The sequence below is a fragment of the Melitaea cinxia genome, chromosome 1 (assembly GCF_905220565.1).
Source record: "Melitaea cinxia chromosome 1, ilMelCinx1.1, whole genome shotgun sequence".
Lineage (NCBI taxonomy): Eukaryota > Metazoa > Arthropoda > Insecta > Lepidoptera > Nymphalidae > Melitaea > Melitaea cinxia.
Genome location: NC_059394.1, coordinates 12434876 through 12450578, shown reverse-complemented (window position 1 = coordinate 12450578; position 15703 = coordinate 12434876). Strand labels below are relative to the sequence as shown.

At 33.5% G+C, this 15703-nt stretch overlaps 2 protein-coding genes across 2 annotated transcripts; one reads left to right on the top strand and one right to left on the bottom strand.

The window, feature by feature from the left end:
- Nucleotides 1-4987: 4987 nt before the first annotated feature.
- Nucleotides 4988-5959, bottom strand: LOC123669690 (alpha carbonic anhydrase 8-like). The gene is made up of 2 exons (XM_045603283.1): nucleotides 5735-5959; nucleotides 4988-5436 (listed from the first exon to the last, which is right to left on the bottom strand). The coding sequence occupies exons 1-2, from the start codon at nucleotides 5781-5783 to the stop codon at nucleotides 5033-5035; spliced, it is 453 nt and encodes a 150-aa protein (XP_045459239.1). The 5' UTR covers nucleotides 5784-5959; the 3' UTR covers nucleotides 4988-5032.
- A 2769-nt stretch (nucleotides 5960-8728) lies between these two features.
- Nucleotides 8729-14511, top strand: LOC123657029 (endoribonuclease CG2145-like). The gene is made up of 6 exons (XM_045592633.1): nucleotides 8729-9175; nucleotides 10444-10555; nucleotides 12027-12111; nucleotides 12817-12969; nucleotides 13567-13655; nucleotides 14119-14511. Exons 1-6 carry the CDS (start codon nucleotides 8802-8804, stop codon nucleotides 14353-14355), a joined length of 1050 nt encoding a protein of 349 aa, XP_045448589.1. The 5' UTR covers nucleotides 8729-8801; the 3' UTR covers nucleotides 14356-14511.
- Nucleotides 14512-15703: the final 1192 nt, after the last annotated feature.

The following is a 15703-nucleotide window of genomic DNA, read 5'->3' as shown; positions in this document are numbered from 1 at the left end:
CCAAATTTCAAGTTTGTAGCTGTTATAGTTTCGGAGGTTCCGTGATGAGTGAATCAACCTACCATCCCCCGTTTTAACCCCAAAAGGGAGTTGATTTCTGAAGATACATTATTTGGACACCTTCTCATCATCTATAGAGCATACATTTTAAATTTCAAGTCTCTTACTTCAAAAAAATAGGACTTTCATACAAACTTGTACACTCTGTTTTACCCCTTTAGGGATCGAGTTTCGTAAAATCCGTTCTTAGCGGATGTCTACGTCCTATAAGGAGCCTACCTGCCAAATTTCAAGTTTGTGGGTGTTATAGTTTCGGAGATTTCGTGATGAGTGAGTGACTTTTCGCTTTTATATATATTATAGATATAAAGTATATTAGTGTGCAAATGTGTGTATTTACGCATGTAGGTGGTCTATATACTTGTATACTTGAAAATATGTGATTTTTTACTAATGTACTAAAGATGTTGAATGGTAAGATTTCTTTAGTTTAAATAATTGTGTTTGCTCGCAAACGAAAAAAAAAAAACGACTTCAATTACATCGACGAGTAATATACAACGTAGATCGACGAAAAAATAGTCAAGTAACTGCGCGTTATCAAAGATTACTCAAAAAGTAGTTATCAGATCTCAATAAAATTTATATGTGACCACATGACAAACATTAGCTAAAAATTATCAAAATCGGTACATCCAGTAGAAAGTTATTGCGGATTTTCGAGAGTTCCCTTCGATTTCTCTGGGATCCCATCATCGGATCCTAGTTTCGTTATCATGGTATCAAACTACGGATATCCCCTATCCAACAAAAAAAGAATTATTAAAATCGGTACATCCAGTAGAAAGTTATTGCGGATTTTCGAGAGTTTCCTTCGATTTCTCTAGGATCCCATCATCAGATCCTAGTTTAGTTATCATGGTAGTAAACTAGGGATATCCCCTTTCCAACAAAAAAAGAATTATCAAAATCGGTACATCCAGTAGAAAGTTATGTGGTATAATACAACGTAGGTCGACGAAAAAAGCGTCAAGTAAAAACGCATTATTAGATATAACTCGAAAAGTAGTTTTTAGATCTCAAATAAATTTAAATGGGACAAATTAGCAAACACTACCTTTCGATTAAAAAAAAATTGTCGAAATCGGTCCACACGGTCAAAAGTTCTGATGTAACATACATAAAAAAAATACAGTCGAATTGAGAACCCCCGCCTTTTTTGGAAGTCGGTTAAAAAATTTTAAAATATTATTTTTGTTTATTTTATTTTTCTCACGTTCGTTCCCTCTCAGTAAGCTCATAAGATAAAGTATATAAGGCAACTTAAGATGAGCCGTCCGTTCAAAGGTTTCTCTCTATACAGTCCGGAAGCCAAGCTATTTGGGTGTTGCACTGAAAATGAGAATCAGACTTAAATACTTTCAGAACAATTTGTAAGGAGTGAAATCAATCTAGACATTTATTAATTATAACTAAGTAGGTACACTTACTATTTACTTATTTACTTACTATTTCAGCTTGGCTCATTCAGTTCCGGAAAGAGAAATTCAGTACAAGAGATAACTAGTATATCCTTGTGATATAAACTCAAATCATGATCAGTTTCGTCATAATTATTCAATAGTTTCGCAACGATATGCGATTAAGCTACAGGAAAACGGACCGAAATAAAGAAAATACATCATTATACTTATGATAACTTGAGCAATAAATAACAATATATAGTTATTTAATAATTATAATTGTAGCTAGTTAGAATTATCATTTTGAAAATGTCACCATCCTTGATTAAATACCTTAAAAGAAAATGTCCTTATACATATGTATGTCACTCGAGTGATGATCAATATGTGAGTTACGTAATAAGCAAAACATTAATCGGAGTATATGTAATTATAATTATGTAAGCTTTTGGGCCATACTTATTATTATTTTTACACCGTACGCTATATAGTTTTGGATCCTTGTTATTTTTCAATTGAATGTTATCCCTGGTCCTCAGTTTAGTCTGCCTTCGTAAACTAGTCGACATATTAAAATGTGTTCAGTGCAAATGGGTGTAAATTAACTTACGTAGTCCATAGACTTAGCGATATGAACTCATTCGCAACACTCCCGCTTATCGTATTACTTTCAAGTAATTGAAAAAATCTTTTGTAATGCTTTGGTAATCATTAAGTATTTCGATATAAAAACATTTCGTTGTCCGATTAATCTCCGTATGTTCCACAATCCTGTACATTTTTGAGACCTTGTATTATCCATAAATAAAAGCAAGCTTTGCTTTTGCTGTGCTGTGTGGCCACGGCACTAAAGAATTTAGCCACCCCCTCTCTTCCCGTGGGTGTCGTAAGAGGCGACTAAGGGATAACAAGGTTCCAGTACCACCTTGGAACTTAAGAAGCCGACCGATGGCGGAATAACCATCCAACTGCTGGCTTTGAAATACACAGGCCGCAGACGGGCAGCAGCGTCTTCGGTGCGACAAAGCCAGTACTGCGGTCACCAACCCGCCTGCCCAGCGTGGTGACTATGGGCAAAACACACGAGTTCACGTTATTTTTGGCGTAAACTTGTGGAGGCCTATGTCCGGGCAGTGGACTGTATAGGCTGTAATGATGAAAGCAAGCTTTGACTTAAGTATTTATAGTTACATGAACTCTTTCTCTGCTTACCAATTTTACATTTTACATATTTGTTTTTCGTTGGTTCTAATATTTTCTCCTTTACCGCGTGATAACATTCCTAACATAGCGTTTATGTCGAAATTATGTATCCATTATAACAGAATGTACATAATTTATAACTGTCTTATAGTTAAAGTACACGCCTATCGAATCAGTTTGGATAATTTGGGATGACATTTAGGGGTAGTCGCTTTTATTTCAAACTAGCTATGATCCGCGGCATAACACGCGTTAATTGGAGAAAAAAATATTGGCTATCTAACACAAAAAGATTTTTACAATTCGAACTAGTAGAAGATTAGCGAGTTTAAACCAACTAGCCAAAAACACAAATTTTTCAGCTTTATAATGTTAGTATAAATGTACAACTGCGATTTAAACTTGCATATCGCAATTTTAGCATGTACTGGCATCAATGGGTCTTTAATTACGGCATTTACGTAAAGCACTAGGGTTGGGGTGGGGTACTAATTATTAAAAAAATAATAATATTCGTTATCTCTTACCCGTGACTGTCACTGGCTTTCAAATACTTCTTCGACCACTTTGATAACTACTTACTATATGTACCGTTCCAATGTAAGCTACTCCCATTAACCTTGATTGCTTATTCATTAGATTCTATTGTTAAGTATAAGGATACTTAAAATCGAAAAGAGTAAAAATGTAAGTATCATTTATTTTATCAATAAATCATTTTAACTAATTAAAATCTCGATTTTAAATGGTTCTAAAATCTCTAAGTTTTACTAAGCAAGTCGGTACAATGTAAAATAGTGTAAATGTTTATTGTCATTTAAATCAACAATTATTGCTTAAACTCGCTTAAATCCGTATATAAATTCCCATAGACCACGTAGGTATTATCATTTTAATTAATATTATGATAAGCGCCCTTAATAGACGCCTTTAGACAGCCTTAATGGACTCAATATCTATAGGATTATTTTAGATCCAAAGAGAGTAAAACGCCGCCGTTGGCGCAACGGTCACAGCCATGGATTGTGCCTGTTGCGCTGGCGGTTGCGGGTTCGATCCCCGCATATGACAAACATTTGTATTTGCCATACAGGTGTTTACCGTGGTCTGGGTGTTTGTGCAGTCCTTGTGGGTCTCCCCACCGTGCCTCGAAGAACACGATAAACCGTCGGTCCCGGTTTTTATTATGTACACCTGACAGCGATCGTTACTCATAGTAGGAAATATATCCACCAATCCGCATTGGAGCAGCGTGGTGGATTAAGCTCTGATCCTTCTCCTACACGGGAAAGAGGCCTATGCGAAAGACAGAAAAGACAGTTCTTTTCTTGCAATAATCTTTAAAAATGAAAAACATTTTTGAAAATTTTGATATACTAGTAAAATGCATAGATACATAAAAATTTATAATATTAATAACTCGAGAATGTATACCTATTATCATAATGAAATATGTAGGTAATTTTAACGATGTACATTACACGAAAAAAAAATTAACAAAAATTATCATTAATTTCTCTCTTATTGTAATTTATAACACAGAATGATATGTTATCTGCGAGTCAGACTAACACGGGCTAATAATTTAACATTGAATTTCACTTTCATACGAAAATTAGACTGAATAAATCTATGTGGAATTTCGAAAGTTATATTTTCCAAATGTAATATTGAGCTTTCACTGGATTACGTAGTATTAACTATTTGTATATCCTTAACATTTTAGTGAATTGGAACACAATCGCACCCTCATGTTTTACAGTGGTCGCCACTTTCACTGTTACAATAGGAGGCTTTGCGGCAATTGTTTACGCCTTAATGTGCCTTTTCTGTCACGAGATGGATCCGGCTGGTGTAGCGGTCATTGACTCAAGAAATCAAGCCAAAGTACGAGTAACATACGTAAATAAAAATGAATTGCTAAATGTTTGTGTTGTTAAGTGCATAATTTGAATGGCTAGACCAACTCGGCTATTTCTTTAAGTTTTGTAATACTTTTTATAAGATAATCTATACAAATAAATAAAATTGGAGTGTCTGTTTGTAATATTAATATAACCCCTTTTTACTTTTACTAAATGCATATAGATATACCAAACACACGGTAGATATACCAAAATCACATTTTTTACGATTTTTGTCTGTCTGTTTGTCTGTTTGTTCCAGCTAATCTCTGAAACGGCTGGACCGATTTTGACAGGACTTTTACTTTTATTTTAGAAATTTATTTATTTTATAACTCTGCGAACTGAACAATAACTTTTTGTTAAATTCCACGCAGACGAAGTCGCTGGCACAGCTAGTAATAATTAAAACGACACTTGGGATTTATTTTATTATTTTTTTATTTTTATTTTAGAAACCTTTTAACCCTGTTTAACAGCTTGGCTATATGAATAAGGGCGAATGGGGCTTGCTTTTCCCTGACTATCATAAAAAGTAATAAGTTGTTTGACATTTCCAGGTCCTGGAGTGGAGATCGGTTGAGCGACTGGAACAGGATTGACTGGTTTGGGGGTTATCAAAGTGGGATTTTGAGTCGGTAGGGGTTTAGGTTGCACAATAGGTTTTGCTGTGGTTGCTGATGGACTTTTGGGTTGAGGAACTGGTTGAGGAATCGGTTGAGGTTTAGAAACCGGTGCAACTGGCTTTGATGGTCCTGCTATTGGAACTGGAACTGGAGTTGGCCGAACATTATCGGGTCTCACTGCTGCCTCCATATTAATAAAATCAATATTAGCATTTTTGTTGATCGGCACAGCTTTACGACCTGAAATATTTATTTTTTAATTTTATTTATTGATATTAAGAATAAAATCCACACACTCATACCTCATAGCCTTTGTGATATCGCAAAGTACAAAATTGATGTTATATGTACTTACTTTTATCTATGAAACTAATTTATTCGGATAATATTAAAACAATATTATATCGCTTGGTATACTAAATACATTGACATAAAAACATTATTTGGCATGATAAAAATTATTACTAATACGATTATGGATTGTTCTGTGAACATACTAGACAAAGAAAAAAGTCAAGATAGAATCAAAACAACTTACATTCGACGTAATACAAGAAAAACAATAAAATAAATGCATAGGTCTTCATTTTCTCACTAAATTCACTCCCAAGTCTTGATTTTTAAGTTTTCTTAGTACTAAATACTACAAGATGATAAGGAAGGTTTACGAATTCGCAAAGAATATTTTGAAGAGTTCGCGTTCACTTTACGCTGTTCTCGAAGCACTGCCCAAGCGGTAATGCCGTTTGCCTTTTCGTTGACCTCTGTCTGTATGACCTCATGATAGCTTATTTCTCAGTATGGAGGTTGAATATTAAACATATCTATACCTCGAATAATATTTGATAATGATTGAATTTTTAATGTCTCGTGTTTATATTATGAGTATTTTTTAAGTGTTACATTTAAAGGTTAAGTTACGAAAAACTGACAGATTTTTCGATTCTTAAAACATGTTATTGGTACTGGTTACTCAGATATTATGAATAAATAATATATTTAATGTTAATCTGTATTTATTAAAAAGTTAAAATCTTTGAATAATTATGACAAACTTACAATAACGATTGCCCTAAATATATTACATTTATGGAAACATTATAATGTCAAGATAAAATAATGATCTCATTCGCACCTAAAGTCTCAATGTATAGTTAGGTACATTACCTGCGACGCACTCAAAACGGAAGATGCTATGAAGTTGCAAATGTAGATATAAATAGTAGGTACATCAGTATACTATGTTATCCTCATTAGATGTTATCTTCTTATTTTTTTTTACATGTAACGAAATATTTCCTTACGTTCCAACTATATAACATAATATCAAGTAATTGGAGAAAAAGGAAATTGTTTTGTTTGTTTGTAACATAATTTATGAACAGACGTAATCAAGATAGTATTACTTTTAATCTTATTTACATTTATTTATTGTAAGATACATCTATTTCGCAAGAAATCGTTAATAAGCATTGATAAATCTGACATAAATATACAGGATCGTAGCAATGTGATAATTTGTTTTGTAAATAAAAATTTTCATCAATCAATTTACCTGTTGTCGATATTAGCACTTATGAAACGGAACGGTAAGAATACCCATATATCAGTGAGGATCTAAGGTACGGTAAATGTATATGCATATATACATAAAGAAAGATACGATTTTCCCGCAGCGCATCTGCGTGGCACGCAACAGTTGCATTGCACATGTGCGCTCGCCTGTAACCGTTCGCTGAACATGTTAATGACTCTTTTGTGACTTTCTTTTGAAATACTGTAGTTCCACTTTGATGTATACAATGTTCTTGATTATTAAATTATTAATACAAAATTGGACGTTTTTATAAACATGCTGTGTGGTTATGGCAGTAAGAATATAGCCACCCCATCTCTTCCCGTGGGCGTCATAAGAGGCGACTAAGGGACAACACAGTTCCACTACCACCTTGGAACTTAAAAAGCCGACCGATGGCGGGATAACCATCCAACTGCTGGCTTTGAAATACACAGGCCGAAGACGGACAGCAGCGTCTTCGATGCGACAAAGCCAGCCCTGCGGTCACCAATCTGCCTGCCCAGCGTGGTGACTATGGGCAAAACACATGAGTGCACGCCAGTTTTGGCGCGAACTTTTGGAGGACTATGTCCAGCAGTGGACTATATTAGGCTGCAGTTAAGATAAAGTCCCAAACTTTCAAAGCGTTTACTTCAATCAATCTTTTCCTATTCCGCTACGAGTTAAAGGTATTTTCTTACTGCGATTAACGATCGTTATAAGGTGTTTAGGATAACAGTCGGCTCTTACGTTCTGGACATGACACGGAAACATAAAAACAAATATCAAAAATTTTTACAAATACAATGCAAGCCGCTATCTCCGGTCGTTTTAAAACCTACATCGCGGTTACAATAGAACGGTTCTCATATATTAATTCATTATTTTTAAAAATTAATTTAAAGCACAAACAAAAATTGTTTTAAAATATCTCTGAATCTCACAAAAACAAGAAAGTGTCATTTAAATAAACAGTTAAGCAGATATATTTCAATATACATAGATTCCTAACAAATAACTGAACTTACTAAACTAATCCAGACTGCAAACGTGCCAGTTTTTGGTAAAAACCTCTTCTGCGTATAGACGAAGAAGGTAGGGAGGGCCAACTAATAAACGAAAAATTAAAAACTAGTCTGTACTGCAACTTTGTTAGTGAATGTCATCCATTTCATTATTAATGCTATAAAGTATGAACACTAGTTTATATCGGCTCAATTTAAACTAGAGTCCATACCCGTTCAATGGTTATCTCTATATTCCAAATTTTAAGTTCATTAGATATAATACGATTCGGTCAAAATTTATGTTATTCCTAAACTAACAAACGAAATACTTATACTTTGATGTTTTAATTGATGACAAATGTACCTATCAATTGTAAAAGTCTTCCATAATAGTTTTTCAAAATATCTTTTATGCACAGAATTAAATCTAGTAAACTTTTTGTACATGTTGAGATATAGAAACAAAGGACATGACATAATGAACGCTCTAAAACAAACTAGAACTAATTCAATCAACGCGAGTTGTAAGGCATAATTATATGACATCCATCAACGTAGTAGACTTAACATTTTGAGTGGGCTAATAATATAAGAAAGAAAACATAACAGTATATTTTACATGAATTAGGTAAAGATCCTGAAGACGTTTCTACGATTCAACCTGTAAATCCCATTACTGGACATAGGCTTTTTTCTCCATGTAGGAGAAGGGAAGACGTTGCTAATTGAGATATTGTTACAGTTGAAAACATACACACGGAAATTTAATACAACGTATACCTACGATAATTAAACTTAAAATTGAGTATGGAGGTCAAATTTGTTTACCGTGTCTAAAAAGTAGCATTTCGCATCATTAATTCAGGGCAGTCACCGCTTCTAAAACTGGAAATCCGCAGTCTGAATCTCAATAACATGCCGTATATTATACATGTAGGATGACGTCATTTAAAGGTCGCGCAGTATCGTTTAGTTAGTTTGGCCTCAGAGATCACTAGTGCGCCGTGATCGCGCTACTCTAAACGTACAACTTGTCCAAGATGAAACTCATACTAGCTCTCCTACTTTGTGTAGCGGTTTGCCGCGCCGATGACTTAGCATCAGCTGCGGGACAAATATTTAATAGCATTCTACCAAATTTGATCAGTAACTCTGTAACCGGTCAACAAGGAAATACCGCCACAAACACTCTAAATCAAATAGGAGCTGTTGTAGGAGGAGTTGTCGACTATGCTCACAAGAAGAGTTACGAAGACATGCTGCGTCAAGTGCAAGATTCGACAACTGACGACGACCTGCTCCGTATCAGTGAAGAAATGTTCAACGCGGATATTAACAACGCATTCAACTACATTCAGGTCAATCTGCAAGGCAAAACCAGTCCTATGTCAAAAAACGACGAAGCGCAGTCAAAGTAAGCAATATTATAAATGTAAATAGTATAATCAGATTTATAAATGCCGTCAATGAAATAATTTACATTGTTCCTGTAATTCAATTCAAATGAATTTATTACTGCTCATTTTATTGATATAATTACCATATCATTATGCAATTATACCAAATACGAAAACAAAACCAAGGGTGAAATTACGTATTTTTAGACTCACTTTGAAGGCTATATCTACCCTTACTTTATTACTGTTTATGAGGCAAGTTTTTGCCATTAATAATAATTATTAATGTAAAGTATTGTTATTGTATATTTGTCACTATTACTATTTCAAATAATAAAAAAAAAAATGCTCTTATAAAGTTTTGCAAAGACCACGCGTACTATTTTCTTTCTTATGTATATTTTTATTGCCTAACATTGTTTGGCTTTATCATTTTAACATTTTTTTTATTCCAGTAATAAGTATAGATATAAACGTATGTAATACATGATACTGGTATTGCACTACAACAAAGCCGTTATAGCACAAACGGTATGTGAGATCAGATTGTGGTGACGCCACCACCGCTTCGGAATGTTGATATTACCGAGAATAAGATACTAAATAGTTATAATTTTATAGTCCATACTCGTTTCTTTAATAATTAATTTAGTTCAATTCTAGTAATACCTGTTACAACGTTTTTTTTTCATACCTAACAAAAGATCACTAACATAAAAGCCTTTTGATGTGTATGCCACATTTGTGGTTATCGGAAGAAGCTGTTAAGAAATATAGTAGGTATAATAGATGTTAGAACTGATTTAGTTTAATAAACAAGTCTAGTTAAGCAACGAAGCTATGACCCTAATAAGTCATCGGGGTTAACGTAGATAAACATATCATTGGCACGTTTAATAATATTATTATTAAAAAGATATTCTAGATAATGCTGTGTGGTTACGGCATCAAAGAATATAGTCACCCCCTCTCTTCCCGTGGGTGACGTAAGAGGCGACTAAGGGATAACACAGTTCCACTACTACCTTGGAACTTAAAAATCCGACCGATGGTGGGATAACCATCCAACTGCTAGCTTTGAAATACACATGCCGAAGACGGGCAGTAGCGTCTTCGGTGCGACAATGCCAGCCCTGTGGTCACCAACCCGCCTGCCCAGCGTAGTGACTATGGGCAAAACACACGAGGATGATGTGGAGGCCTATGTCCAGTAGTGGACTGCGAAAGGCTACTGTGATGGTGATTCTAGATAATACATTATCAAATCATATTCTTGTTTTCACAGTCTTTTATCGGTTCCGGAGAACGTATGGAATGGACCGACAATCAGACCTTTTGCTGCTCTCTTCGACAATTACCACAAAAACGTGATTAGACCGGAATTCGTAACACCAAATGTAAGTCTAAATAAGGAAGTTTCTTGTCCGCTCTTTGTTTAGTTACTCTTCTAAACGACTTCGCCTTTGTTTTTACCTGCAAAAGAAATAAAAATAAAACAGTGAACAGTAATTCTTAACAAAAACTTAATTAAAAAAGTCTAAAATAATTCAACTAACATGGAGCAAGAATTGTTCAGAAAGCTGTAGAGTGCAAGTAGAAATGACCTTAGGATGTGTCAATTAGACATGATGCACTTTTTTGTTAACAAGCTTTACGCCTGCGGCTTCGCCCACGTGGGTTGCACGATTTTGGCTGTCCCGTAGTATCCCTTTGTAATATATTACTCAGTAACACCGTACCATTTTACTAGTGTAAAAGTTTTTAAAATTAATGGTGTCGGAAAAAAAATTGGAAAATCCAAAAGTGCGCGCATCCAAGTTTTGTATTTATTAGATAATAATAACTATTCAGTTTACCACTCATAAAAATACAAGCTTTAATTTTTAATAATAATTTAGTTTTTTTTATTGTTAACTAGCTGTGCTCGCGACTTGGTCCGCGTGTAATTTAACAAAAAATATTGTTCAGTTCACGGAGTTAAAAAATAAAACAATTTCTAAAATAAAAGTAGTCTAACTTACTCCTTACTACATCAGCTAGGTATATAGCTCTCGTCAAAAGCCGCTAAGCCAGCCGTTTCAGAGAATAGCCGAAAGAAACAGACAGACAGACAAAAATTGTAAAAAATGTTATTTTGGTATATGTAGCGTGTATGGTATACATCCATAATATGCATTTAGTATAAAGCGGTTATTTTAATTTTACAAACAGACACTCCAATTTTATAGATTTGTATAGATTAATTATATTCATTTTATTATCTTTGAGTTCATAGCTCAAAATAATAATAAAAAATTGAAATGTTTATTGTAAAACATTACAGATGATATCATTGTATATTATTTCTCTTTTCTTCGATTTAATTATATAATATGTGCTGGAGAGACGATTATATTATGTTGGTATATTTAGTTATTGATATGCTGTTTATTACATTTATATAAAATAATATATTAATGCATGGCTTAAATAAATTTCTAGCACCCTAAACTAAACTAACACATAGCAAGCTTAGGGCAAAATAGCTAATCAAAAATAAATCAGCTACATCCTACAAAGGCGGATAATATAATGTTTTATATTATTCCTATAAACATTCTTCTTCCATGGTCGTAGTATAACTAGTTAAAACAGAGCGCAAGACGGTCTAATCTAATTAAAACTATAAAATCTTTCCGTTATCTTCAGAAACTAGATGGCACAAATAAAATATTTGTTTATAAATAAAAACAGCATTAAGTAGATATAAACGTTTTTAAGTCTGTAGCCACTCTTGCGCAGATTTATTCTGTTAATTTAAAAAACTATTTGAAAATTAATATATGGTTAATAAAACTTGAAACACAAAAATAAAAACATTTATTACAGGAAGAAACAGAACAGATAACATACATAAACACCATTTTGGCCACAGGCCCGATAAGAACTTTAATGAATTTCCTCGTCAGCAAAGGTGAGCAAACGACCACGAATAAGTATAACCACATCAAATGAGGTAATCAAATTACTCATTAATAATTGCGTCGCGTAATTAAGTCGCGCGTGTAGTGACGCCAACAACAAAAATAACAATTTGTTAATCTATTTTATTATTTCAGCCTTTGTCATTGATTTGAAAGCATTTGTCATAAGCAATAACACGTTTAAAGATTGAAAGTTACTTAGAATGTATTGTACGGTTTTCATAAAAATTTTAAACAAACATTTAGTACTTTTGCTGTTACGCTTTCTTAAACAAACACTCTCAGTCAGATAGTCATTTCTAAAATTAATAGAAACATCTTAGTAAATTTCAATATTTTTTACAAATTTTAAAAATGTACAATCACCTATTAATTTTTGAAGTATGTGTGTGTAAGTATATAGTTATAATTGTCATAATTATATTATGTGCAAAAGTAATTGCATATCTCAGCCATTCATTTGATCGTTTTTCCAGTAGCACTAGGATAACGTCGCAAATTAGATTCTAATCCGTGTGCTTAACAGTGGTAGAAGTCTTAACCTAGCGGTCGAAAATACTCAAGTTGTTACAGTGTTTATACACTTAGGACTACCAACCAAACTAACTCAACTTGAGTACCAAACTACCAAAACGTAACAATTATCCGTTCATAACTTCATACAAAGTCTGTAAATATATTTTTTACGATTAAAGGTTTGAACCAAATGAACGAGTACAACGAACAAACGCAATTGTTGAAGAAAATATGGTTCACTAAATATGCACGCCACTGGACCGGCCTGTGCAAGTGCAGCTGTGCCTTCGAAAACATATTCATGGCTGAGCTTAAATCAAATGACGTATTAGGTAAGTATTGTAATTTATACATAAAATAATTTGATAACGGACTGAGGAAATGTATAGACTATAGCATAATCAAGTTAAAATTAATGTAATAATTGTGGTAGCTCGCAAACAAAAAAAAAAACTGACTTCAAAATTACATTGACCATTAATACATCGTAAGTAGACGAAGAGATAGTCAAATAAATACGCAATATTAGAAGTAAATCAAAAAGCACTCGACAGATTAAAAAAAGAATCATTAAAATTGGTCTACTTAGTCAAAAGTTCTGAGTTAATATTTAAAAAAAATACAGTCGTAGTATTGAGAACCTTCTCCTTTTTTGAAGTCAGTTAACAAAAATCGAATAAATTCTTGAGCCCTTTTGCGTTACGGTGCGATAAAGAAAGTAAATGTAATTATGCTTAAAGGTTTTTGGAAGTATGATATGCAATACAAAAACGCTTTGTCTTCTGTCTAGTACGCAGCCTGCTTGACTATACGTACACTACTCTTGGGATAAAACTAATCAAAAAGTTGATAAATAATAGAAGTTGTTCATTTCATTTCATTTTGAAAGTCTTTTTGAATCACTGATAAGATGATTTTATAATTAACAGGTCTACATAGTTGGTTGTTCTTCGCTAAACGCGAAATGGATCACAAAGCAAACTACTTGGGATACATCGACAAACTTGACTTGTCTGGCGTAAGTTACCATTTGACAATTGAATTGTGACAGTAACATTTTAAGTTGTTGCACTCTTTAATTAATTTTTTTTTGTAATGTTTTATTTAATGACTACTTCTTGCATTAAAAAATTAACACCTATCAAAATTATAGTTGATAAAGCGAGTCCACCTAAAAAAAACGAGCGTGCTTTAGACCACACGACTGAAGTAAAACTTCTTTAGCTCCATCTAACTTATATCTCCGTCTCAATTTCCCTTCTTCTCAACCGATTACACTTTTCGTAACGCTCTCCTCACGCATTCACCAGCTTACTCCTCAAGTCAAGCATGCGTAAAAAGTTTTACTTCAAAAATGCTTTTTAAGTACATTTTTTACAGTTGCTTAATTAAATGATGTTTACGATTCATCTTGAAATTTATATACGTGAGCTTAAGACACATATATTTTATAATAATTCTACCTTTATTTTATGTTACAGAAAGGATTGATTCTAAAGCAACATTCCATTCTCAGTGAGACCAAAGACGCTCCAGAGCTCACCATGTTTGTAGGCACTTCCCCTGAGTTGGAAACCGCTCTGTACACCCTATGCTTCATGGCGCGCCCGGACCGCCCTTGCAAGCTGCGATACAACAACGTACCCTTCACCATACACACTAAGACAGTAAAATCTGAAAACATTCTGCTTATTGACACTGCTTATCCAAGTTACTAATTTTGTACAAAATAGATTTAAAAAAATATTTGTAAAAATGTACCAAGAAATATGTATATGATGTAGGTAGTTACGTTTTTACGTATGAAGGTGGACCATGACTTACTATGTAATATTTCACCGTTATTTACATGAAATAAATACTTTACATTCATACTTATTTGTGTATGCATATCAATATAAATAGTTTATATATATAGATATATATTAAATTTTTTATAACGCTTACTTCATTCATGAAAATATTTCTATTAAACTGCCAAGTGCCAGGTAAGACAAATACTCCTCCTAATAAACTTTTTGTGCAAATATTATGAAAAATGTGTCAAGCGAGAAAACAACAATAAAGGTCATTTTTGCAACAACTCAACTGCCTCTATTTTTTAATTCAATTGCTAACAAAACCTGCGACTTTGCTGAGAATCCTAAATAAATATATAGAATGAATATGAAATAAAATGAATCGAAACTGACAAAAATAACGATTTATTAATTTGATGGTTCTGTCCGATCAGACACCACTACGTAATTAAGAAACCGAAACTAAAGCTTAGTAAAAAGTAAAGAAAGTGTCCGTAAAAGCGTTTTTTTTAAGTTTATAATTTTTCGAAATTATTCGAATTATCAGTTCTCATAATTAAGAATTATTATTGCTGTTTCGATACGTAACGATTGCTGTTTTCATTTTAATTAATTTAGTTTTCTTATTCAATATGTTAAAATTTTAATATTAAGTTATGCGGTATATTCAAGTCGAACTTGCAAATCTCGAGATCTGTAGATGCAAAAAATGGTACCTATGACTATGAGAATAGTTTAGAGGTGTGACCAGCTTTGGCTTACGCCTACTTGAGATAACCCTTTATTAGCGAAAATCATGTAGTTATGATTCATAAATGTGTTTGTATGTATCTATGTGAATAAAAAGATAGAAAAAATGAGGACTGTGAAGGAGAGGAAACTGCATTATTTTGGTCACATAATGAGAGGACACAGATATCGGATTCTTCAGCTTGTGATTCAAGGAAAAATCGAGGGTAAACGCCGACCTGGCAGAAAAAAAACATCCTGGCTGAAGAATCTCCGTGAGTGGTTTGGGCTAAGTACTCGCTCGCTCTTCCGTACTGCAGCTTCGAAGATTAAGATAGCCATGGTGGTCGCCAACCTTCGTAGAGAAGAGGCAACGTGAGAAGAAGAAGTTTGTTTGTATAAAGGCGATAGTAGTAGATATACGTATTAATTCTACGCCGTCACACCGTCACACAGTCAACACTTCGTGACGTAGAAAGAAGGATGAAATCGGGACATTTGTTTCTTTTTCTAATTTAAAAGTTAAATATCCATATTT